The 19,265-nt window shown below is 39.7% G+C and overlaps 1 protein-coding gene across 1 annotated transcript; it reads left to right on the top strand.

Moving 5' to 3' along the window:
* Positions 1-658: 658 nt before the first annotated feature.
* On the top strand, positions 659-17,333 carry slc51a (solute carrier family 51 member A). The gene is made up of 8 exons (XM_004546581.6): positions 659-892; positions 4,394-4,545; positions 4,627-4,700; positions 4,931-5,089; positions 6,764-6,875; positions 11,101-11,247; positions 11,380-11,485; positions 16,358-17,333. Exons 1-8 carry the CDS (start codon positions 772-774, stop codon positions 16,501-16,503), a joined length of 1,017 nt encoding a protein of 338 aa, XP_004546638.2. The 5' UTR covers positions 659-771; the 3' UTR covers positions 16,504-17,333.
* Positions 17,334-19,265: the final 1,932 nt, after the last annotated feature.

The following is a 19,265-nucleotide window of genomic DNA, read 5'->3' as shown; positions in this document are numbered from 1 at the left end:
GTCTCAAATATTTAACAGCCTTTTGAGTGCTGCTCAAAAGTATTGCAAAAAAAGTGAAAGCAGAAAGATGTGTGTGCTTTGTAGGCGCCTCAGTCCAAAGAAATCCCAAAGAAATCCACCACCGACACCACATACACATGCAGCCCTGATGTTGTCAAACTGCCCCTCCTCCTCCGTCCTAAACTCCACTGCCTTGGTACTGTTTTGTAGTAAATTATAAAAGATGTTCCCACTTAGCTCAAATCCTCATCTGTGAAGAGTTGACAGTAACAGTGAAGTGAGTATAGCTAACCCTCTATCAGATTCCACCTTATATATGTGAGTGTGTCATAATGAACAGGAGAGGAGAACGGCTGCTTTTGCGTTCAACGACGCAGGACAAGTTTAAAGTGAGCAGCATTTACAAAAGGGGTCACAAACTACCACTATCCAAATCAGAATATGTTAACCAGATTGCCACCTGATTCTAACGAGTGGCACAAACAGGAATCACATATCAGCTCAGTGTTATCTAAACGGTGAGCAAATCAATATTGCACCAATTCAAAGGAAGCAAGAGTCTCTTAATGAGGGACTACTTTAAAGTCATCCTTTGTGCGTAAGTTCCCCGTCAGATGCAGACAGCTCACCCTTGTCGGTTATTCAAAGGAGGCGGGGTCCAGTTGCACTGACTGAGTGTTGCAGGGTATCTGAGAAGCAGATATGCCCTTTTAAAAAGTTTGAGGAGACTCTCAGGAGAAGCCACTTCGGACTTTTACGCATCGAGCGTCCATGGATGGAAAGGGGACCGAGAAGGCACCGACAGGAGCCAACATGAGCAATAGATCCTTCCCTATCTCTGACCCGATATGTCAAACGGAGGACGCTCCTTTCGCCATGGATGTCATCCGCAGTGAGTAAAGCGGGTTCCGCACGGCAGATTTGCCCGTTTTCACGGTTCCCCCCCAAGAGCTCCCTACGAGCAGCAAGAGTAGATCCACGGGAATTTTAATTGGTGGGAGGGTTTTTGTGCACCACTGGGTCGCAGTGCCCTGGCAACGGTGGCGGAGCAGAGAAACTAAACTGCTGGTTGTACTTCATTAGGACTTAATGGGATTCCTGGAAGTCTTTGAACCACACTATGTTGCTGCCCCTTTGCAGCACGATGGTCACTACTTTGAAGTGAAGATTTTTCAGACATATGAAATAAAACAAAATATAATATAATATAATATAATATAATATAATATAATATAATATAATATAATATAATATAATATAATATATAGATTTGGCGAGAATTACATATTAATACTGTGTTGGAATACACAGACGATAACATATACGTGTTTTATGGTATCTTGCTCGTGCCCCCCTCCCAGCAAACTATTTAAGCTCAGTTTGACGCTGTCTCAGAGCCAACATCTGCTCGGTTTTTTCCCTACCACTGAAGTGTACAGCAAGTGATCTTTTAGTACAGTTACAGACTCCCCCTCATTCGCTTTACATTACTGTAACCCATCTGCGAACAATTAGACAAACCGCACAGCAAAGGTAAACTGTATTCCCCCTAAAACTTTCTACAGATGTGGAGTTAATATTGTTATTGTAATAACAATATCCCAATAATAAGAGCGTGAAAGTGTGAGCCATGTTTACACTTTCAGTTTTATTCTGTGGATGGCTTCCATTTGGCCCGAGGGCGTTTTTTTTCTTTTCTTTTCTTTTTCTTGATTTTTAAAAAAAAAAATTCTTTTTTGAAAAACGTGTTTATTATTTTAATGTGTTTAATGTCTGTTTTGGATCATGCGCACTGCTACACATGATCAGCAACGAGACACACTAAAATAAACAATATTTTGCCCAAATTTCTGACTTTAACTAAATATTTACGTGTAAATCTTCTTTGTGGTTTGCTTACATAAGAACAGTGTTAACTATTACATTTAATGGGATCTAGTTACATTTAAATTTACCTGATATATATTCAGTTTATACTAAGCGCATTTTCCTTAATTATTTTTATGAATTAACCTTCGATTCTACGCTAAATTATTGCTGCATCCTTTTTGTTGAAACTTCAAATTTTTATTTTTTGTAGCGCTGAGATAAATGTCCTTCAGACTGCATGTCTCAGTCAGCAAATGTGCTACAAAGATGTGTAATATTACGTTAGAAAATGAAACCAGATGATTGGCCAGTGGGTAATGTTGTTGTTGTTGTTGTTGTTGTTGTTGTTGTTGTTGTTGTTGTTGTTGTTGTTGTTGTTGTTGTTGTTGTTGTTGTTGTTGTTTAAATTAATTCTCAAAAATAAGCCCCAAAAATCAAGGATTGATTATCCACTGCAGGAGAGCGTAAAACCGTGTGGCCTCGTCACCACTTTGCTGAATTACCCAGACGGTGCCCCATGCATATCTGGCTCATCGTATGGTAGCTTGAGTGGTCAAAGAGAACACTTAAAATACCGCTAGAATTTGTGATTTATAGGCTCCAGATTTCAGTCACTGTCTGCCTCATCGCAAACAAATAAACGAACGAATGTCTCTTGTCTATCCTGTGCGCTCAAAACCATGAACAGAGAAGAAATGACACATATTACGAGAATCGTCTTAATTATATCAGCATGCCGGAACTTTTACTCAGCCCTTCCTCCCATTCTTGTTCAGACACAAACCGGATTGCAGATTTCTTATCACACACTGTTCTTTCTGTGAAAAAACAGTTTGAACAATTCAGCCGTAATTACACTTTCTAGCTGCTGGTTTCCAGCTGCTGTGGATGTTTCTGCAACTTACACTTTGCCCCGCATTGCTACTTTCCACTGTGCATAATCCTGCCCACATGCATGGCACCTTGTTTCAGAATCATTAACCAACTTACAAGAAGCTTACCTACTGCTGTTTCATTTTACGTCTGTGATGGCACTTATGTTTATTGACTACAAAGTAAGTTCTGCTAGCACAAAGATGAATATCAACAGCCTAACAGTGGGCAAAGCCACAGGAGCTTGGTTTGATCTGGCAGTATTTGGCTTTAGTTTATTTGAATGGTTGTTGAATCATTTTAACAGAAGCCCACAAATATATTAACCTAGTAATACACTCCCCCATTAAACCCCCCATTGCCAGGATTTAACTAAGCAAACAGATAAGAGCCTTCCACTGGACAGTTACTGCAGCAATGATTCACCTCACAACAGCTGAATTCAGCACTGAGTTCTCATTTCTTCAACATCTGTGTCAGTAGGCATATCCTGTGGTCGCGGTAAAAGATGTTTATCATTTTCAGAAGAGTCAAAATGTTGGCCTGTGTCAAGCAAAGAAAACGCCCAAGATTGCTGAAACTACTAAAACTGGGTTAACTCTCTGACACACTATTAAAACTAGGAAAGATAGCGGTGACCAAACATCTAGAAATCAACTGTAGAGCTCACATTTGAGCTCACATTTATGAAAATGAGAGCATTTCAATATACAATATGAAGAAAACTCAACAAACTGGGATTAAACAGCTGTGAGCCTTAAGAAAAGTACTTATCAGTGAGGCTTGAAAAAAAAAGCCTTACTGAGCATAAAGGTTGGCATCTGGAGTGATGTGAGAAGATCATGTAGTCTGATAAAGATTAAAGTGATGGGAGCATCAGTGTCAGAGGAGAGCTGATGAAGCAATACTCAGCTGTCATGCCTGGTGTCTACCGAACAAGCCTGAGCAGTGCAGTGGGTGATGCTGTGATCTGGGGCTGCGTCAGCTGGTCGGGTCTTGGTTCATCGGTGTAATAAGGCCAAAAAACTGAGCTCAGTTGACAATATGAATATACTGAATCAAACAGGCACAGGCATATTTAGATTCAGACAAAGCCAGAGTTCACTGGGCTCAAATTGTGCAAGAGTGATTTAGGGAACATGAAATATCACGTTTCTCTTCGGCCCACTGAGAACCTTCGGGACATCCTGGAGGAGACTTTGGGCAGCAGTCACACTTGACTGATCTCTTTGACATCAGAGGGCTCTTGTGGTTTACAGGATCAAACCTAATTGGACTTTTTCCTCTAAACAGCATGCGAGCACTTAGCTTCTCATGTTGCCATATCAGGGTAACACTTTGCTGGCTCTGCACTTTGACATAACATTTTCAGCTGCAGGTAGTATTTTGAGCAAATGGTAAAAATATATCAGCAACAATACCCATGAGGAGAATCAAGTTTACATTTTATTCGCCACATGCAGTGACAGGTTGCCCTGCAGTGGAACGAACCCGTCCCCCGACCTTACGCACACAACACAGACATCACACGGGGATATAAGTGAGTGCTTATCAGTGTGTGCGTGTCCATAGTTCAGCTGACGAAGATCACATCGACCATCTCAGATTTAATGAAAGCAAATTTATTTTCCTTTTCCTTTGTTAATTTCAGGGTTTGGTGTCTTTGACTACATCCTGTATGGCATCTTGACCTTCATGGCAACAGTTTCTTTGCTGGTCTTCTTAGAGGAATGTATCTACATCTATAGGAAAGTACCTGCCAATAAGAAGAGTCTCATCATCTGGGTGAATGGAGCAGCACCGGTGAGAACAGTTTGCAGAAAAGAAACAGATGACACAAACGTATACCTGGATCTTTAATTGACGCTTGTCTCATTTTTTCAGGCGATTGGCACCATGTCATGTCTGGGGATGTGGTTCCCCAGAGCTACCCTGTTTACTGATATGTTCTCTGGCTGGTGGGTTTTTATTTCTTTTCCCCACTCGTCCCTTCTCTTTTACTCACCCTCCGTTTCCCACTGTGCTGTGTGTCTCTCTGACCAGCAGAGTCCTGCTGTGAAAGATAATAGTGAAACCTGAACCTCAGAACCTACAGAAAAACTGAAAACAGGAGTGCTGTTAAGTACTGTGTGACGTGTCATTTACTTTTCTACTACTCTTCCATTTACCTGCCTCTCTTTCACCGTAGTTACTTTGCCATCGTGGTGTTCAAGTTCCTGATCCTGATGGTGGAAGAGTTGGGTGGCGACGAGGCGTTTCTGAAGCGTGGAGGAAAATATAAACTGAAGATCAGCACGGGGCCTTGTTGCTGTTGCTGCTGTTGCCTGCCAGAGGTGGCCATCACACGGTAAATCCACAAGTGACACCGTCACTTTTCTGCTTTAGTTTTCTGTCGTGTAAGCTGAAAGCAAATCTACTTGTTTTTTAAAACGCAAATGACTAACTTCTGGAGAGCACTCAGCAGATGCAGATCTTCAGAATAGTCACTAAAGCTGATGATGATGATGATGGACGTCTTCCGAGCTTGGTTTTTTGTTATTCTTGGCAAAAGAGCCTTTTTCTTTGGTAGATTTTTTTCCTCCTTGGTAGGTAGGGGCGGAGGGGGCTTTAAGGCTATAAACACCAGATTAAATAAACTAGATTAAACCTCATGGCTAAGTTTGGCTTTTAAAGGAGCATGTCAACATCCGCAAAAGTTCTCTGAAAGCAGTCAGAGAGATCTGAAAGCAATTTTGCCAGTGCAATCAAGCATGAGCTCTCGTGTTTGCTTGTAGTCCAGGCTTATTTTATTGAAGTTTTACGTATAAGGAAGAATAGCCTTGAAATGGCGCGTTCACCTGCGCCGTAGTTTCTATTTATTTACTGTCCACATTTAATAGTTCCAGCGAAGGGTGGTCAGTTTCCAAATATGTTTCCACCGATGCTTTGATATTGGGCAATTGCTCGAGAACAGGCAGATGGCAACAACCTGGAATGCTAATGAAGCACAGACCATGGCGGGTGGCTTTGAAGTAGTTTGCACCCCCGTTCAAACATTACACAAACACAGAGCCTCTTTGCATAGAGCATTGAATTCACACTAGAGCTTCAGTCTGGTTCTCAGAATCCAGGTTACACTACTGGTCATTCAACTTGTTCGGGGTGGGGCAGCATTTACAGAACAGACATATCACCCCCCTGTTTTGCAGAAAAAAGCCAAGTGGCACCATGTGTTGCAATGGACTTTCTGATTTGGCCATTTTAATCAGATACAGGAGTCGCACACTGGTTTGTCTGTCTGTCTGCAGAATGCATTATCTGAACAGAGCTGACCTGGCGTCCCAGTTCAGTTTCATCCCTTAGAGAAGTGCCGATCTATGAACGCATTACTTTTGAAGCCTAAAGATGATGACCAGACAGAACAGCCGCTGCAATTAAAGTTCACAGTTAATGGCGATAGAAATGTTCGCTCCCAGTTCTGCTAATATGAACTTGATTGTAGTTTCAGTGTATAGAAAGGATAGATTCCAGGCCAAAGATCAAAAAGACCAAGGGGTCTAAACAAATAAGAAAAAGGGTGAACATGCCACATATTTGGCCACACAAGCATTATCTTCTTCCCACGTAGTTTCTTGGAATGAGGCCACACTGTTGCCAGGCAGTGACAGGCAAATGTGCAAAGTTAACAAAAAATCCTTTTAAAGCCTTCATTCTGCATTGCAAGATGATGACAATCAAGCCAGGGCATGCTCAGCTACTTATACTGTGCCCCGTTTTTATGTTTAAAAAACCCCCACTAATGCACCTCAGAAGCACAATGTTGTTTTGGTTGCTAACCGCAGTCAAATCTTGACATGCCAGCAGCACACAGAGATGTGTCCAGATCCACTCTTTATTGCTCCAGACATCCTGAAGTAATGTTCGAGGGCAGGTACAGTGGAACTGCACAATGAACTTTTTGTGTTTTTTACTGTAAATCAGAGGTTAGATTATTCCGGGTCATCCGCAGATAATGAAATGGTTTCCTCTGTTTCGTCTCCAGACGCTCTCTCTTCCTGCTCAAACTTGGCTCCATCCAGTTTGCCGTCCTGAAGACTGCCTTCACCATCTTTTCCATTGTTCTCTACACCAACGACAACTACCATGTGAAGGATGTGAGTTGAAAGCACAGAAATGTAAACAACTATCTCTCCAAATACAAACCCAATTCTGAAACAGTTGGGGTGCTGTGTAAAGATTTTAAAATCTCACAAACAAATTTAATATTCACAATAGAATATTTTTAAAAGACATCAAATTTCTTAACCGTACCATTTTAGAAAAAAAAAATCATCTCATTTTGAATGTGGTGGCAGCAACACGTCTCCAACAATTTGGGACAGAGGCAACAAAAGGCTGGAAAATTCAAGTGTTTTTTTTTGGGGGGGGGGGGAATATAGACGCCACATTCTCTGGACTAAAGAGGAGAGGAACCATCCAGCTTGTTATCAGTGTTCAGTTCAAATTCCTTCATCATTGATAGGATGGGGTTACATTAGTTCCTGTAGAATTGGCAACTTGCACATCTGGTAAGGCGCCAGCAGTGCTGAAAAACATATAAAGGTTTTAAAGACACATATACTCTCATCCAGATGTATTTTTCAGGGAAGGCTTTGAATATTTCAGCAAGATACTGCATACTGCAGCTATTACAACAGATGGCTTTATAATAAAAAAGTCCAGGTGTTGAACTGGCCTGTCTGCAGGCCCAAACCTTTCACTAACGGAAAACATCTGGCACATCATGAAATAGAAAATACAGGAAAGAAGGACTGTTGGGCAACTAGAATCCTATATGGTGTAGAGCAGGGCTGCGTTAACGGTTCATTAAAATTTGGCTTCTGAAACAGAAATAGAAGAAATCAAATTATTGCCCCATCAGGGACATAATTCAAAGACACCATTAAAAAAATTATGCATCAGATTTCCCACAAATTTTAAAGCAACAACTTAATATGGTACTCAGTTGTCTGAATGGCCCCCACGAGTTTGTATACATGCCTGAACATCTAGTTTAGATTTTTGGATTTTTGTTTTAATTGGGGCATGCTCCTAATGAGATGAAAGATGGTGCTCTGGAGAATCTACTTCCTAAATCTGGACCAGAGTATCACTGAGCTCCTGCACAGCTTCAGCTGGGACCTGGAGGCGTCGTTTAGACCGAAACATAATGTACTATTGCTACATAAGGCCAGGCATTGTCGTACACCAGGAGGAATCCAGGACCCACTGCACCAGCTTAGGGTCTGACAGTGGGTCCAAGGATTTCACTCCGATAATGGACGTTAGGGGGCCGTTGTCTAACCTGTAGAGATCTGTGCGTCCCTCCATGGATATGCTTTTGCAGACCATCACTGACCCACTGCCAAACCGATCATGCTGAACGATGTTACAGGCACCATAACGTTCTCCATAACTTCTCCAAACTCTTTCACATCTGTCACATGTGCTCAGGGTAACCCTGCTCTCATCTGTGAAAAGCACAGGGCAACAGAGATGGACCTGCCAATTCTCTTATTCTATTGCAAACTCAATCAGGCTCAATGGCGCTGGGCAGTGAGCACAGGGCCCAAAGGACATCCTGTCCACGGGCCACCCTCATGAAGTCTGCTACTGATTTTTTGGTCATAGACAATTACGACAATGGCCTGACGGAGGTCATCTTGTAGGGCTCTGGCAGTGCTCATCTTGCTCCTCTTTGCAGAAAGGAGCACATACCAGTCCTGCTGATGGGTTAAGGACTTTCTTTGACCCTGCAAAATTACTTTAGGAGAGATGTACATGTAAATTCCAGGAGCACGCTGTTGAAACATAGCAAACCTTCTGCTACATGCTGATGTGCTCTCCTGGAGGACTTGGACTACCTGTGCAACCTATGCAGTGTCCAGGTATACCCTCATACTGACCCTAGCCAAATGCAAAATCTAGTGAAAATCTTTCAGTGGTCGCCATCTGTAAAAGCAGTCCTGTCTTGGTGGTTGTCTCATTGTTTCATCTCTTGTGCACCTGCTGTTACTGTCATTTCATGAACACCAAAGCAGCCAAAACTGCTACATAAACGATCAGATCAGTGTCCCAGTATTTTAACTGACTTAATGCTATCCTCTGATTAAAAATAGTTCATTTAATTCTTTTAAGCCGTGTGTAAACTCAAGTTACTCATGTCCATTTATACTCATGCACAGCCCTCAACACGCTCCTGGAAACATTCCTGTGAGATTTTTGCCCATATCCACATGATTCTATCACAGTTAGCATCTGCAGATTTGTTGGCTGCACGTCCATGATATCAATCTACCGTTCCACTGCATCTCAAAGATGCTCTGTTGCATTAAGATCTGGTGATTGTGGAGGGTGTTTGAGGACAGCAAACTCATTGTTGTGTCCAAAAAAGCAGTTTCAGATGATTTGAGCTTTGTGGCATGGTGTGTTATCTTGCTGAAAGCAGCCGTTACAGGATGGGTACACTGGTCATAAAGGGATGGACACAGTCAGCAACAATACTCAGATAGGCTGTGGTGTTTAAACAATACTCAATTTAGTAGAATTTAGTACAAAGAGGCCCAAAGACAGCCATGAAAACATCTCCCACACCATTACACCAGCAGCCTGAACTGGGTGAATCCAGTCTTTCATACCAAATTCTGACCCTACTGTCCAAATCTCAGAGCAGAATTGAGACTTATCAGACCAAAGAGCATATTTCCAATCTTCTATTGTCCAATTTTGGTGAGCCTGTGTGAATTACAAAAGTATCACTTTTGAATTACTGATGCCTTTCTTTCCATTCAAAGCAATTCACTACCAAACCTAGGCATCAACCAGGCATTTTAACCCAGGGAACAGACAAGATATTATTCTTTATAAACCCTAGTGTGAGAAAATCCCAGAAGATCAGCAGTTTCAGATCAGGGCGTCTGGCACCAACAACCATGCCACATTCAAAGTTATGCAAATCGTCTTTTTTCCTCACTCTGATGCTCGAACTTCAGTAGGTCATCTGGTCCATGTCTACATGCCTAGGTGCAATAGCAGTTGAGTTGCTGCGATGTAATTGGCCAATTAAACATTTGTGTTTAGGAACATCCCCATAATTATTATTAGTCCTTATACAATATAATATGTATATTATAGCTCATTATGGCTGTAGCTCAGGTGGCAGAGCAGGTCAGCCACTAATCAGAAGATCGGTGGTTCGATCCCAGGCTGCCTCCTTGCTGCATGCCAAATATCCTTGGGCAAGATACTAACCCCATGTTTGCCTACTGGTGGTGGTCAGAGGGCCCGGTGGCCTCGCCTCTGTCAGTGCGCCCCAGGGCAGCTGTGGCTACAACGTAGCTTGCCATCACCAGTGTGTGAATGTTTGTGTGAATGGGTGAATGACTGAATGTAGTGTAAAGCGCTTTGGGGTCCTTAGGGACTGAGTAAAGCGCTATACAAATGCAGACCATTTACCATAATATCCTGTACAGACATGTGAAAAATATACAATAACAAATTAAGTAAGAGCGACATTAAAAACAATCACACTAACTAAAAGAATTATTCTCTCGTTCCGTTAAGATGGATTTAAACTCTCCCAACGTAACCAGTTGAACTGGTATTCCTAATAAAGTGCCCAGTGACAGTAAAATGTAATTGAAACTACCCTGAAATCCTGATAAAGCCGTTTTCATTTCTGTATTTTTGTTGTTAGTTTCTATTAAACCCTGATTCTTTTGTCCCCATGATAGAACAGAGAAAACCGATTCATAGTGTGTTAAAACATTTATATTTCTTTTTATTCAATCATCTTCCGGAAGAGAGAGACCCCTGCGCAGCCCAAACGCCAGTTGCAGGATCTCTCACATTAGAATCATAAACTGTGTCTCATATAGGTATTATTATGGTACTTTACACTTCACAGTTTCAATACAACCATTGCTTATATGGCAAAGTTCCTCTTTTCTGTCTGGTTTCCTGTATTCATTAATATACTGTACAGCTCTACACTTCCTGTTTTCAGTCTGGCTGAGCACTTAGTTTATGAGTCAAAAGTGGTCTTGCTCTACAAACTTTCATTATTAAAGTACATAAAACAATATAATAAGAAAATAAGGATACTAAGGATATATTAATTACATGACATTTCTCATGTCAGCTGACAAAGCTCTGCTTATAGTACTGTTAAACCAATATTATAACTCCAATTTTGTATGAAAAAGATAAATCACCATATTCATATGTTAAAGACAATGGCCAAGCTCTGTTTTGACCATTTTTATATAAAATGTGTGTGTGTGTGTGTGTGTGTGTGTGTGTGTGTGTGTGTGTGTGTGTGTGTGTGTGTTGTTGTTGCAGGCAAGTGCTACAGGAGATGCAATATGGATCAACTGTTTTGTAGGCGTCTTGACAATCACAGGTTTGTGGCCTGTTGGCATCACGTTTATACACCTGAAGAACACCCTGCGAACAATAAAGATCGTCCCGAAATACGCCATGTATCAGGTAAGACACTGATCAAGCACATGTGCACACTTTTTGGATAAAGACTAATAACAGATTTGAAAGACTGTTTTACCAGGATAACACAAGCTGCAACTACAATTAGTCCTTATATGTTTTCATTTGTGTCGTTAGCTGCTCCTGATTCTTACCCAGCTGCAGACAGCTATTATCAACATCTTGGGCATGAATGGCATCATCGCCTGCTCTCCACCTTTCCCCTCATCTATCAGAGGATACAGTGAGTTTACATCCATCTATCCAGTCAGACCAATCATCCACATATTTACAGTTCCATATATATTTGGACACTGACACAAGTTTTATTTTTGTATGTGTTTACTGAAACACATTTCGATCATAGTTAAATAATATACTTGGACATAATGTGTAAACTCCTTTCATTTGCGGGTATCCACATTCAAACTGGAGGTAGGGTTTAGGTATTCCAGCTCCTTAGCATATGCCATCTTCTTTTTAAAGCGACCAAATGTAATTGGACTATTAATTCAAAGGCTATTTATTGGGGCAGGTGTGGGCAATTCTTGAATATGTCATTATCAGTTAAGCAGATAAAAGAACTTGAGTTGATTTAAGGTGTGGTTCTTGCATTTGAAAGATTTTGCTGTGAACAGACAAAATGTGGTCAAAGGAGCTCTCCATGCAGGTGAAATAAGCCATCCTTAAGCTGCAAAAACAGAAGAAAAAAAAAACATCTGAGAAATTGCTGCAATATTTGGAGTTGCAAAATGTACATACAGTTTGGTGCATCCTGAGAAAGAAAGAACGCACTGGTGAACTCAACAATGTAAAAAGACCTGGACGTCCAAAGAAGACAACAGTGGTGGATGATCAGAGTCATTTCCATGGTGAAGAGAAATCTCTTCACAACAGCCAACCAAGTGAACAACACTCTCCAGGATGTAGGCGCATCGATATCCAAGTGTACTATAAAGAGAAGACTGCATGAAAGTAAATACAGAGGGTTCACTGCGAGCTGCAAGCCACTCATAAGCCTCAAGAATAGAAAGGCTAGATTTGGGTTTTGCTAAAAAATAAAATAAAATTAAAAAAACATCTCAAAAAGCCAGCACAGTTCTGGAAAAACATTCTTTAGACAGATGAAACCACAATCAACCTCTACCAGAATGATGGCAAGAAAAAAGCAAGGAGAAGCGTAAAACGCCTCATGTCTCTGAATCCAAAGCAAACAATATCTATAACACACGGCGGAGGCAAGTGTGATGGCTTGGTCGTGCATGGCTGCCAGTGGCACTGAGACACTAGTGTTTATTGATGACGTGACACAGGACAGAAGCAGCATAAGTTCTGAAGTGTTCAGAGGCATACTGTCTGCTCAAATCCAGCTCAATGCAGTAAAATTGATTGGGCGGCATTTCAAAATACAGATGGAGAATAACCCAAAACTCGCCAAAGGAACTCAGGAGTTTTATTAAAGCAAACTAGAAAGTGCATTTTCTGAAGAAACTGCAGTGTGAATGCTTGAATCTGAATGTATGCACTGAAATGAATTAATTGCTGAATTTTGAGTTAAAAATATTGAATGAGATTTAAAAAAAACAAAAAAAAAAACCCGAATTTAACCTGAAAACAAAGGTGCTGAACTGCTAAAAGCTGAAGGTTACACAGAAGAAGGAGTTGGAAAAAAACTGAAAATGTTTTAAATGTAAATTAGAAAACCCTAAGAAATGAGAAAAGAACATTTAGAGTCAGAAAACATCTGAATGAATATTAAAAGGTCATATTCTTTGAATCACTGAATGACTCAAATGTGATCCCTCCACTTTGATCCACACAGTTTAAAAAGTTTAAATGTCTGAGCTTTGAAAGATACGGTGTTGGAAAGAGAACAATAATGGCGACAATTTGAGGGTAAAATGATGGCTGTAACACTGTGGACACAGCAGCAGTTGAAAGAGAAGTGTTTAAGATGAATCTTGGTACAGTGGCAGGCAGAGCTCGTTAAGCAGGCAGGTGTGAGCCTGGTTGCTATAGTGACCGCACCCAATGGCTCCATACACACGTACACAGACATGCACCTCACTTTTGCTGCTTAAAATGAACAGAAAAGTCAGGCCGAAACAAATCGTTCCCAAATGAAAAGTATAGGTCGTATTGACAAAATTCTTTCACCGTGAGTGACAGCAATGTCTAGTCTACTGAATTCTCAGTTTTCATGCCTGTGGAGTTTATTATATGGACGTGGTGACAGTGTAAAGACACCATGCTCTTCTGATTTTCAAACGAACCTTCTGAGCCATTTTAACATTAGAGTCTATGGAAGAGTTGGAGGGAGGAGGCTGTGCATTGGTGACATTTACGAAAGAACCATAACACCTAGGACAATAGTAAACACATTGGATGAAAGAGGACAGCGATGGCTACGTTTTGAGGGTAAAATCATACCTGTAGAGCAAACGCTGCGGACACAGCAGCAGTTTTAAAAAAGATTTTAAGATTAATTTTTTTGCTCCTCTCACTCTAGCAGTTGAGCTGCCTCACTCTAGCCCCAACATTCCGTCCCATACACACCCATTATAAACTCTGAAACGGGTGAAAAAACATCATGAAACTTAAACTGGAACTGAAGAAAAAGTATAATAGATATTGAAAAGATAAATACAAGTTGAATAGTTGAATGTCTTGTCTTCGTTTTAAAGTTTGAATGGTGGCTCTATGTCAATGTATGTGGAAGTAGTAAGAGTTTAAAAATGAGTAAGTTGAATGAGAATTTGAAGGGTCTCCCCATTGAAATACATGGGAAATTTTTGTTGAATAAAGTTGAATAAAATTAAAAATATAAATGTTAAAAATATGAAAAATAGAAGCAGTCATGTCCAAAAGAATAGGAATCTAACGGTGTTTGAATGGTTTTTCTAAGTTGAACGGTTTTGAAGGAGTTAGATGCCAAAAAACGTACGGAATATATAATAATAACTAGAAAGTGCATTTTCTGAAGAAACTGCAGTGTGAATGCTTGAATCTGAATGTATGCACTGAAATGAATTAATTACTGAATTTAAGTTAAAAATCTTGAATGAGATGAAAAAAAACAACCTGAATTTAACCTGAAAACAAAAGTGCTGAACTGCTAAAAGCTGAAGGTTACACAGAAGAAGAAGTTGGAAAAAAGCTGAAAATGTTTTAATTGTAAATTAGAAAAACCTAAGAAATGAGAAAAGAACATTTAGAGTCAGAAAACATCTGAAAGAATATTAAAAGGTCATATTCTTTGAATCACTGAATGACTCAAATGTGATCCCTCCACTTGGACCCACACAGTTTAAAAAGTTTACATCTCTGAGCTTTGAAAGACAAAATGTTGGAAAGAGAACAACGATGGCGACGTTTTGAGGGTAAAATGATGGCTTTAACACTGTGGACACAGCAGCAGTTGAAAGAGAAGTGCTTAAGATGAATCTTGGTACAGTGGCAGGCAGAGCTCGTTAAGCAGGCAGGTGTGAGCCTGGTTGCTATAGTGACCGCACCCAATGGCTCCATACACACGCACACAGACATGCACCTCACTTTTGCTGCTTAAAATGAACAGAAAAGTCAGGCCGAAACAAATCGTTCCCAAATGAAAAGTAAAAGTCGTATTGACAAAATTCTTTCACCGTGAGCGACAGCAGCTTCTAGTCTACTGAATTCTCAGTTTTCATGCCTGTGGAGTTTATTATATGGACGTGGTGACAGTGGAAAGACACCATGCTCTTCTGATTTTCAAACGAACCTTCTGAGCCATTTTAACATTAGAGTCTATGGAAGAGTTGGAGGGAGGAGGCTGTGCATTGGTGACATTTATGAAAGAACCATAACACCTAGGACAATAGTAAACACATTGGATGAAAGAGGACAACGATGGCTACGTTTTGAGGGTAAAATGGTGGCTGTAGAGCAAACGCTGTGGACACAGCAGCAGTTTTAAAAAATATTTTAAGATTAATTTTTTTGCTCCTCTCACTCTAGCAGTTGAGCTCTCTCACTCTAGCCCCAACATTCCGTCCCATACACACCCATTATAAACTCTGAAACGGGTGAAAAAACATCATGAAACTTAAACTGGAACTGAAGAAAAAGTATAATAGATATTGAAAAGATAAATACAAGTTGAATAGTTGAATGTCTTGTCTTCGTTTTAAAGTTTGAATGGTGGCTCTATGTCAATGTATGTGGAAGTAGTAAGAGTTTAAAAATGAGTAAGTTGAATGAGGATTTGAAGGGTCTCCCCATTGAAATACATTATAAATTTTTGTTGAATAAAGTTGAATAAAATTAAAAATATAAATGTTAAAAATATGAAAAATAGAAGCAGTGTTGTCCAAAAGAATAGGAATCTAACGGTGTTTGAATGGTTTTTCTAAGTTGAACGGTTTTGAAGGAGTAGGCTTTCAAAAAACGTACGGAATAGATAATAATAATAAAATAGAATAATAATAAAGATTCGAATAACAATACTGTGAATGCTTTTCAAGCATTCACACTAATAAAGATTCGAATAACAATACTGTGAATGCTTTTCAAGCATTCACACTAATAAGTAGAGTATTCTTGAATGGCCAAGTCAGTCAGCTGATCTTAACTCGGTTGAGCATCCATTTCACTTGTCGAAGACTAAACTTTGGACAGAAAGGCTCACAAACACACAGCAACTGAAAGCCACTGCAGTAAAGGCCTAGTAGAGCATAAAAAGGAGGAAACCCAGCATCTGGTGATGTCCATGAGCTCAAGACTTCAGGCTGTCATTGTCAGCAAAACCATTAAAAATAAACATTTTATTTTCACTTATTTAATTTGTACAATTACTTTAGAGCCCCTGGTATGAAGGTATTGTGTTAAAAAATACTCTAGTTCCTCACATTTTTAGGCAATCTTTTTGTTCCCCCACTGAATTAAAGCTGAAATTCTGCACCTCAACTGCATCTGAGTTGTTTCATCTAAAGTCACTGTGGGTAATTTACAGAACCAAAATAAGAGAAAAAAAGCAGTCCCAATCTAACTGTATCATATTTAGCATGCATCAGTATCCTTATTTTTTACCAGTAACCCTGTGACAGCTGAGCTTCGTTGTGCCCTTATTCTGCTTTCGCAGTGATGAGCCAGCAGCTGCTGATCATGGAGATGTTCATCATGACGATGGTGACACGGCTGCTCTATAGACGACAGTACGATCCTTTACCTGAAGAGCAGGATGCCAATGAAAACACCAGGATGACTGACTTAACACAGTCTCCATGAGAGCTAAATTGTGTTAATGTGTGTGTGTGTGTGTGTGTGTGTGTGTGTGTGTGTGTGTGTGTGTGTGTGTGTGTGTGTGTGTGTGTGTGTGTTTGATTCATATTTTCTTTCTAGTATTTGATTAAGACATTGCATATATTCAAAATAACAAATATGAATTATATGTAAATGGGTCGTGTAGCTACTCACTAAGGTTACCGGGCTGCGAGTCCGCTACAAAGTGTTGATTGACAGGATACTCAGGTCATGTACAGGCATGTGAAATTAATAAGAACATCCCGTGGAAATGGACTGACTCTCTTTGAAAACCTGCATTTTTTTTTCATACACAGTAAGTGGGACTAAAAAACAAAACAGTTGAAAGAACATTTTGCAGAGTATCTGGTTATCTGGCAACAGAGCAGCAAAATTACTGCAAATAAAACGAGCATCTTAGAGAGGCAGAGTTTCTCAGAAGTAAAAAATTGGCAGAGGTTCACCAATCTGCAAAAAAATCAAAAATCAGAATGATGTTCCTCAATGTAAAATTGCAAAGACTTTGACTATCTCAGCATCTACGGTGCCTGATGTCATCCAACGATTCAGAGAACCTGGAGAAATCTCCGTGCACAAGTGACAAGACCAAAAATCGATATGGATGCATGCGATATTCAGGTTGTAAAACGACACTGCATTAAAAACAGGTGTCATTCTATCATGGAAATATCTGCACAGGCTCAGGAACACTTCCAGAAATCACTGTCTGTGAATACAGTTCACTGTACTGTACACAAAAACAGGTACAGGCAATAGCTTGAAGAGTTCAAATACAGCTTTACTAAAGACTCCGACATTGGACTTGTTTTGTCCTAGAGCTCTTAGTGCTACATTTGACACCACATTCTCACATTTTCGAGGTCATTTTTTGTGTAATAACACTTGTATACACCCTTTCCCCCCCCAGAAGAACCCTTTAGTTTTCCTCCAAAACATAATCTGCATTGAGACACAGAACCACATCTGACTGCCAGAAAACATGTTCTTAATTAAGTGGTATCGGGGGGGTTGTTTTAGGAGATGTTTTATTTTACAAATATGGGATTTCCCCATAATTTACCAGAGATGTTGCTGAAAGAAATATGTAGGCTAATTTGATACCATTTAAGTAATGGCTTGTAAAGTACACAAGTGAAAGAAAGCCTTTGTCTGTGGAGATTTCAATGCATGATTTCCTTACGCTTGCGAAACAGATAAAGGAAAAAAGCTGGAACAGCATCATAAATCCTCACTGATGGATGCTGGTTCTCATCTACTTGAGGTCATTGCAATGGTGCTCAGTTACAAGAAGACAACACTACAGAAAAATAAAGCAAAGCAAATGTTTTAAAAAATCACCAAAGTTCAGATGAGTGAAGTATCAAGTACTGTGCAAAAGTCTTGAGTTAGCCTCACTAACTCAAGACATGAAGCAATATTCGATCTACACATAACAAACTTAAAAAGAGGCTTTTGTTACTAGCAGACAGTTCCCAAAACATATCATTTGTTTGCATTTCTTTAGGTGATTCGATAAAAAATGTTAAACTTAAAGTGTGACAGGCATAAAACGGTATTTTCTTCCTCCACTTGTCTAGTTTTCTCTATTTTTAGGACACACTGCCCATAGATACGCCAAGTCTTCGACTATGTACAGCAAATGAACAGTATTTAAAAGTCGTGTTCTTAAGAAACAGGAAGAAAAAAATCAAAGACCTGACACGTGCATCTTCTGAGCCATCTGCTGTTGACAGAAATGGTCTCAGTGGATGTTTGGCTCTGAAAAAGCTGTACTTAAATATTTCAGATTATCAAAAATGGACTTAAAATTAGTGATGGCAGGTTTTATGACAGTAAATAAATGTAATATTTTTTTCTTGAATCGTCGTCAATAAATGTGGAAGAAGTCTGGCGAGATGGTCAACATTGAATGTCTTCAGCTATCTCTGTCATGATTTGGAGATGCGGTGTTGCGGATCTTCTCAAAACGGACGGATTACACGTGCATAAAAGGTCATATTTTGATTCATTATACCACAACCGTGAGTACCATGATTGGCAATAACTTTCTTTTTCAGCATGACAATGATCCCAAACACTCTGCCACTGGCACCAAGTTTACAATGAGCTTTAAATGCTATTTGAGAGAACTGAAGACTGCTTTAAAAGTAATGACAAGAAAGCTTGGCTAACGGAATTTAAGCTGTATTGAAGAATATAGGTGGTCATACCAAGCACTAACAGTAAAGCTTGTTACAGCTGTACTTCCAGTACATTTGCTTATATTTCAGTGTACACGTTGAACCTATTAATCACTTTAGTAACAAAATACAAAGAAATGAGGAGTGGCTTTAGACGTTTGTGCAGTACTGTATTTTAATATTCATTTATTATTAAAAAAAATTTGTCCATTACATGCTGACATTTTACAGTTTAACATCAGCGTACCTGCAATCCTCCGACTCCCTGGGTTACAAAGAGAATTGGAAATAACTAGCAGGCCAATTTTAAAGTCTTTCTAAAAAGTTGAATTAGCATTAAATTTAAAAAAGGTGATTGTTTTTTGTTTTGTTTTGGGTTTTTTTGGAAAACTATAGGTGCCCAAATAGAGTATTATTAAATGCATATAATGCACATATGTATGCATGAATGTATGATATGTTGGCCTACTTTAACTATTCACATGTGGTTATTTTAAAAAGGTAATGTTCTAACAGTTCTCCGCTGTGGTGTTTGCTCTCTGGTCC

The sequence above is a fragment of the Maylandia zebra genome, linkage group LG9, assembly GCF_041146795.1.
Source record: "Maylandia zebra isolate NMK-2024a linkage group LG9, Mzebra_GT3a, whole genome shotgun sequence".
Classification (NCBI taxonomy): Eukaryota; Metazoa; Chordata; class Actinopteri; order Cichliformes; family Cichlidae; genus Maylandia; species Maylandia zebra.
Note: the sequence above shows the minus strand (reverse complement) of the source record. Positions and strands in the feature narration are given on the sequence as shown.

Excerpts from the sequence above, each read along its gene's own strand:
- slc51a (XM_004546581.6), top strand. The coding sequence starts at position 772 with ATGGATGGAAAGGGGACCGAGAAGGCACCGACAGGAGCCAACATGAGC. Across the intron at positions 4,546-4,626 it reads GGGTGAATGGAGCAGCACCG|GCGATTGGCACCATGTCATG; the intron begins GTGAGAACAGTT and ends TCATTTTTTCAG. Across the intron at positions 6,876-11,100 it reads ACAACTACCATGTGAAGGAT|GCAAGTGCTACAGGAGATGC; the intron begins GTGAGTTGAAAG and ends TTGTTGTTGCAG.